The sequence below is a fragment of the Ichthyophthirius multifiliis genome (genome assembly GCF_000220395.1).
Source record: "Ichthyophthirius multifiliis unplaced genomic scaffold scaff_1120509251395, whole genome shotgun sequence".
Classification (NCBI taxonomy): Eukaryota; Ciliophora; class Oligohymenophorea; order Hymenostomatida; genus Ichthyophthirius; species Ichthyophthirius multifiliis.
Window position 1 is genome coordinate 110,916 of NW_004085915.1, and position 7,384 is coordinate 118,299.

At 20.5% G+C, this 7,384-nt stretch overlaps 1 protein-coding gene across 1 annotated transcript, besides 9 other annotated features; it reads right to left on the minus strand. All coding sequences in view use genetic code 6, as the record gives it.

The window, feature by feature from the left end:
- Positions 1-27: part of a microsatellite that runs on past the window's edge.
- Positions 28-31: 4 nt separating this feature from the next.
- Positions 32-97: a microsatellite.
- Positions 47-88: a microsatellite.
- A 1,096-nt stretch (positions 98-1,193) lies between the features above and the next one.
- On the minus strand, positions 1,194-2,583 carry IMG5_195090 (hypothetical protein; the record flags this gene model as incomplete). The annotated part of the gene is made up of 4 exons (XM_004024366.1): positions 1,194-1,215; positions 1,535-1,568; positions 2,124-2,177; positions 2,259-2,583. 4 exons carry the CDS (start codon positions 2,581-2,583, stop codon positions 1,194-1,196), a joined length of 435 nt encoding a protein of 144 aa, XP_004024415.1.
- Positions 2,181-2,249: a microsatellite.
- Positions 2,185-2,249: a microsatellite.
- A 1,985-nt stretch (positions 2,584-4,568) lies between the features above and the next one.
- Positions 4,569-4,607: a microsatellite.
- Positions 4,579-4,625: a microsatellite.
- A 2,309-nt stretch (positions 4,626-6,934) lies between these two features.
- Positions 6,935-6,977: a microsatellite.
- A 5-nt stretch (positions 6,978-6,982) lies between these two features.
- Positions 6,983-7,043: a microsatellite.
- Positions 7,044-7,384: the final 341 nt, after the last annotated feature.

Genomic DNA, 7,384 nt, shown 5'->3' on the forward strand with positions numbered 1-7,384 from the left:
CATATATATATATATATATTTATATATTAATTTATATTTTTCATACTAATTATTTTTATTAATATTTTTTATAAATTATTTATTATTATAATTTTTTGTATCTTTTTTTTATATTTAATTTTATAAATTACATTCATTTAAATTTGTTTTTTGCTATATTAACTTGAATAATTTTTTTAAAAAAATCTTACCAAAAAAATACAATAACATTGTATAAAATATATGTAGAATATATTTATATATTAAATAAATGTTAAAATAAACAAATCATTTCTTTGATATAGGTTTAAGTATATTTTCAGGGTAATTATAATTATTTAAATTAATTTGAACTCCATTGATTTTTTCATCATTATCAACTTAACTTTCATTACCACTACTTTATTCCATATTATTAATTTATGAATTCAGTATTATTGTGTCTCTAGTTTTTCTTTATTAAAATTACATTTTACTTAATTTATCTTATTCATCACAAATGTTATTATTAAAAGATATTTCTGGAGTTTTTTTAAAATCTATTAATTTTTATATTTAAAATTTTTTATCATTATTTCTTTTAGTAAATTGCATATTCTTAACTATACAATCATTCATTGTAGCGTCCTAAAAAGGACTATGAGATGGCCTTAATTAATTATTTTCCGCCTAAGTATTAAGTTAAGTATTTTTATTCTTAATTTTCTAATTAATCATTTATTGTTCCGAAGAAATAATTTCTTTTAATAATTTTTACTTACTTTAGTGATATTTCGACTACTATTACAAATACACTGACCTTTAATTAATAATCTTTTCCTGTCTTTCTATATAATTGCTCTAAATTTACATAAATCTGACCTTCTAACACTCTTGGATTGCATTCTGTAAATTATCGCTTAATATTTTCCACAATTTAAGCCTTCTAAAGCCCTTTTTTTCATCCTTATTTTACTTCAAAAATTCCATATTTTTCAAACAAGGACACTTTATAATAAGAACCCTAAATCTATTAAAATTAAGTTTAATAAAAGCCAATTTTTACAATAAAATTGTACTAAAAAGATACACAAAAGTAATCATATTAATAACTACAATAATCAATTTAATTGCCATATCATAACTACCTACATATTTCTCTCCAATATCTTTCAAAAGAGAGTTAAAAAACAATTAACTATAACAAGAAATAATAATAAACTTATCCACTTAATTCATATGTTGGGTTTCATAAGGCTAGTTTATAGTAATAAGCACATAATAGGTAAAAAAAACTAACCCTATAGCCAAAAACTAAGTCACTGGTTATTCCGTAAGTATATTAGAGCAGGAAACAATGAGAATTCTCATATATAATTTCACTATTTCCCAATATATACATTTTTATTTATATTCGAGGTAGAAAAAGCCATATTTATATTGAATGTGTATTAAATTCATGTTTTTAATATTTCTTAAACATTTATATATGTAATAAGGTACAACTGCAATCCAGAAAAAAAAGCCTATAGAGCATACTATTAAGACTAAAAAATGTTCTTAATTATAACATTACAATGTAATATCGGCAGTTACATATTTTATTCCGGCTATATTTCTACAAGAGATTGTTTTTATTATAAATTATACCATACTAGGCTAAAATAAAGTAAAAGAAAATAAAAATAAAGTATATAGCTTCATCATCAGTATTTTCCAAGTTAATGAATTTTTCTTTTAAACAAAAGCGTTTATACAATAAACTATACAAATCCACAAATAGGCGATTATGGGAAGTAAGAAACTTACTACGGCCTTCACTAATAGTTTATTTTAATATTTGAAAATTTAACAATCACTTGCGTTGTTTAAATTACCTACTGGTTCTCCTAAAAAACCAGTTATATTTAAAAATACGAAATCAAAACGAAATTTATTTATATTATTCTATATTAATACATAACTCATCAAAAACTTTAAATAAGTAGATGATTAGTCTCTTTATGCACTATTACCGAAACTTATCATGCCCATTTGACGTAAATAGTATACTGTAGCTTTCTTTTGGTAGATCATAAAGAATATCTATAAAGTAATTAATACATAAAAGTTTAAACCTAAAAATAATAACACCCATCTTGCATAAGTTCGGAAATAATCATTACACGGAGCACAATCATAATCACCTGTACTAGAATAAGAAATATCCCATTTTTCACCTTTATATATATATATATATATATATATATATATATTTATATTATTTATATATATTTATATATATTTATATAAATTAATACCTAAAACATCACATTATTCACATAAAGGTCCTATGTGTCCTAATAAACATTAATTTGGTTCTTATGGAAGACAGTTTTCGGGTTTATTTTCACAGTAATCAATTAAATCATAATCATTTCCTAATCTCCAATATCCATCTTTTAAAACAATAGTATTGTTTGCACATTCTCTAGCTTTATCAAAAGGACATTATTTGCATTCTTATTTGACATTATTTAAGGGTTCAATTAATGAATAAGAACCGGAAAGACATTAATAGCAAATTTATTTAGTTTATGTAATATTTTAGTAGATTTCTCCTTATATACATTTCCTGAAATACATATTGATTTAAATCACGAATTTTTAAGTAAGTATATTTTATGAAGATAATTAATTATTATTATTAGTTGATTTTAATAATAAATAGGAAGGAATCTGGAAGTTATTATTTGTACTGATATATATTTTACCATTTTAATTAGGTTAGGAGATAATATTAATATTCGAGATTTTTATTTTCTATATTTTATCAATAAAATCATTTATTTTTAATATATTATTTCCCTCAATGAATATTTTCTAACTATCTCCCTATATCTATAGATAAAACTTCGAAAACTCCTCGTTTATACTCTAAGGATATTCTTAATTTAAGAACATTTTAGTTAAATTAATCTTTACTTTTTCCCCTTCTTCATCTATTAAATCGAATATAAGTTCTAAATTCGAACCACTCTTAAAATTTTTGATTTCATAAAGGCTTAAAATTCCCTCTTATTAATTAAAAGACTCTTCCAGTAAATTCACATTATTAATAAATGCCCCCTTTAGATACGACCCGTAATTCTTCCCGAAAATCTCGCATTGGTTATTCTTGAAAGTCACTTCTTTTTATATTTCCCCTATAAATTAAGGAACTAAATCAAAATATCTAATAGCACCTCCTATAGATGCTTTATTATTCAAAAAAGAGCATTATTTAAGTACTAAGTTACATTATTTTATCAATATAGCACCTCCACTGCCTACACATGAATTATTATTTAAAGAACTTTCTTATATAAGGTTATTTCCTTTAATACACTTAGTAATATATATAGCACCTCCATTTATAGCATTATTATTGATAAAAGTGGAAGATTGGATAAGAATTTCGGAAGATTAAATAATATATATGACGCTTCCATGGCAAATAAAACATGAGTTATTATTTGAAATTAATTTATTTATTGATATTTTTCTAGCCTGTATATATATAATAGAGTATAAAGTCACATTATTATCACAAAAAAAGGATTCTATATATATTTCAGAATTGTCTATTTTTTAAAGCATATTACCTATTTATATATATTAAACACATTTTATAAAGGAAATGTTCTAGCATTATTTAAAGGTCATTTTTTATATATTTACATTCAAAATTTTCTATATGTAAATCACATGATTGGTATTTTCGTTGAAAAAATCGTCTGTTTATTCAATTATTTTTAATTCTTTGGTTTATAAATTTCTTATTTTTAAAAAACTCTGAATTTATTCTTTGTTTTGCTTTATGTCTTATATATGGAAATTAGAAAATTACAAAATTTATATATCTTTAAGCCAAATTAAGGGATTTCTACCTAATTCTATTGTAGAATTTTATATATATAGTTCATCTATGGTTATATTTTATATTTATTATAATTAAAAAAGCACTGAATCGTAAATAATGCAATTATTTATGTTTATATTGGAAAATTAAACAGTATGAATGTCAAAAATATCAAAAAAAATACTATTCTTTAAGGTAATTCCGACAATAACCAAATTATTAATTTTAAGAGTTTTTTTATTGTAAATTTTAAAAGAAACATTATTTAAAGTATCTGAATCTATCAAAATTTAATCAATGAAAATACTTTAAGTATCATCAGAAAATTTAATATTGTCTAAATTGTCTTTTAGTTTAAATTTAAAATTTTATAAAGTTAATTTTTATAATTTAAGATTTATAAAAAATTCATTTTTCAAATATAAAAGTTAATTTTCAGTTGTTTGAGTAGTATATTACAAAGATAAATTATTAGAAAAATCAGTTTAAAAATCACTCAAAACTAGTAATTAATCATTTATAAATGAATCTAATTATAAATCTAAATAATAAAATTTTGTTTTCTATATAGATATTTTATTATATTTTGATCTTAATTATAATTAACTCTTTATTAAATCAAATTTATAAAAACATGAGTTACTATTATTAATATATTCATTAAAAAATCCTTCTTTTCCTACTCCTTTAATATTAAAATTACCATTAATCTATTTAATATATATATGTTAATTATACAAATATATATAAAATTATATATATATATATATATATATATATTTATATAATTATATTTTCTTTATTTTAAACATATTTTTTATAAATTACATCTATTTCTGAATTATATACTGTTGCTTATGTTATATTAATTGTTTTTATTAGTTTGAATTCTGAGAAAGTTAAAATATTAACTTAGTTTTATTATATTATAATTAAAATTTATTATTATACAAGCAATAAATTAATTATTTTGTTAACTATGTAAATTTTCCTAAATGAAAATTTAAAAGTAAGATCACTTCTTAAATGAAAATTTATTTAAAACCTCGAATAAATTAACACATAATTATCAATTAATAAAAAATTAATATATAAATTACTATTACATCCTACTATTCTAAACTACTCTTATATATTTAATGTATTAAAAACATAAACATGATCCAAAAACTGGAAATGAACGAAGATATTATTATATAAACTATCGTAAACTGAGCTTTCTACCAAAACTCTTTCACTTAAATTACCAAAACTATTTTAAAATACTAAATGAAACTATGAATCGTATACAAATATAGCTTTTTATTCTATTAAAAAATACTAAGAATTAATTAAATAAATTTTATTAACAGTTAATATTTTTTCATTTATGATTTAATTATTATTTTATTATTATTAGATATTTATTTTAATAGAACTACCTTATCTATCTGAAATTAAGAATTCCTAATTATTTAACATTTCCATAGACACAATTAATTATTAAATAGAATCAATTAAAATTCTATGATTATTTTTCAAAAAGCCATTTAAATTTGAAATACCTAAACTCAGATCAATTAAAAAAACGACATTTTATTCATTACTATATACGAAATTATTTTCGTTTAATTTCAAAGCTATTCTTATTTTTTATTAATATTTCAAGACTACACTAAAATTATTTATATCTAATATATATATATGTTATTCGCAAAAAATAATGTAGTATTTATCATTATAATCGAATAGTTTTGTCATAGAATCTAAAAACATTATATATTTCTATTAATTATTTACAAATTACCATAAATAATTCTATAAATCTATAAATAAAATGCTCTAGTTTTTATTTTCCTAGAATATACTATAATATTTATACATATAACCCACATTAATCTAAAATCCAGATCCTAAAAAACAGTATAAATTCCACTTATAGACGCTATCAATATCATAAACGATTAAACTATTCAATTATTTATCTAGATAAATGTTACTATTAGACTAAATAGCCCCGTTATTTTATACTTCCACCTCCATTCTACCCCTAACAATATCAATTTAATTACTTTAAGTAAAATCCAGTCTATATACCTACCTACTAGTATTATATACATAGAAGACTTTCTCATCATCATCATACAAAAACCCCATCATTGGGTTTTCGCTCAAATTAATCCTCAAAGTTTACGTTTACAAATTCATATCGAAGATCTACAACTATCCAATCTAATTAAAAAGTCTTGAAATCAATAAAATAAGGTTTTTATCTTAAAAATATGCTGCTTTTTAAACCTAGAAATCAACTAAAGCATACTCTTTTAAAACTAACAGCATTTTATCAATTAAAAGCATTGTATCAGGACATATTAAAAGTATACCCCAATCATTATTTTCTATTATAAAAATCTCCAAAATCTATATAATTAAACAATTTATTTTTGCTGTATTTTATTTCCTTATTCCTATATCATCGTAACTATATGTAGTATAAAGTATAGATCCAGTTGTTTATTTCTAGAATTATTAAAAGACTAGAAAATCGAAAAGTTTTATCACGAAAAAATTCTTTTAAGAAGCTAAGTTTTCTGTTATTAAAAGTTAAATTACTTGTCCTTATTAAAGTACTGAATATATAAAATGATTATTTGTTGTGGTTATGATTTATAGTTATTTATGTGTTTGTATAGATATTAAAATTTCAGGGATTATTGTTTATATACACATTATATCTATTGCAGTATATTTACATGTCCAGAAATTCTTATCGTTTATTCCATATAGGATTATTATATTAGGAAGAACAGTTTAATTTATGGGCAAAATATTTGTTATGGGAGTTTTTATAGTGTAAGTTTTTATTATTTGGTAACTTTTTAAATGGAGAATTTATAAGTTATTCTCTATTAAAGTGTTTTTGGTTAAAAAAATACATATTTTTAACATATTGTCTATATAGGCGTCTTATATATTTTAAATTTAAAGTTATTTAGTTGTTTTATCGTAGAAATTATGGAATTCTATTGTTTATTAACGAATTATTATTTGATTTAAATTCAAATCATCATATACTACCCTTAATATATTATTTTAACTTTATTAACTTAATATAGTATAATATCTTTCATTAAATTAAGCTTTCATTAAATAATACTTTTTTAAATATATATATATATATATATATATATATATATATTTATATATATATATATAAACATATATACTTCTCCTATATTTAATAAACCCTAATCCGAAAAATCATTAGTTCTACTTTCAAAAAAGAATGTATTACTTCTCAAATCAAATTATAAATTAAAAGGTTTGTCTGAATATTCCCTTTTATAACTCATTTATAAAAAAACCTTGCTAAAATTCGGACTAAACATATATTAATTAATAAAATACTTATTTCCTATATTCTCAAGTAAAATAAATGCTAAATTATTCAAATAGTATAAATCTATTACATTATAACTTAATCCAAAGTTAGAAACAGTACTTCTAGTATATACATATAAATTAAAATTTACGCCCTAAATACAATCTTGGCAGATTAACATAAGT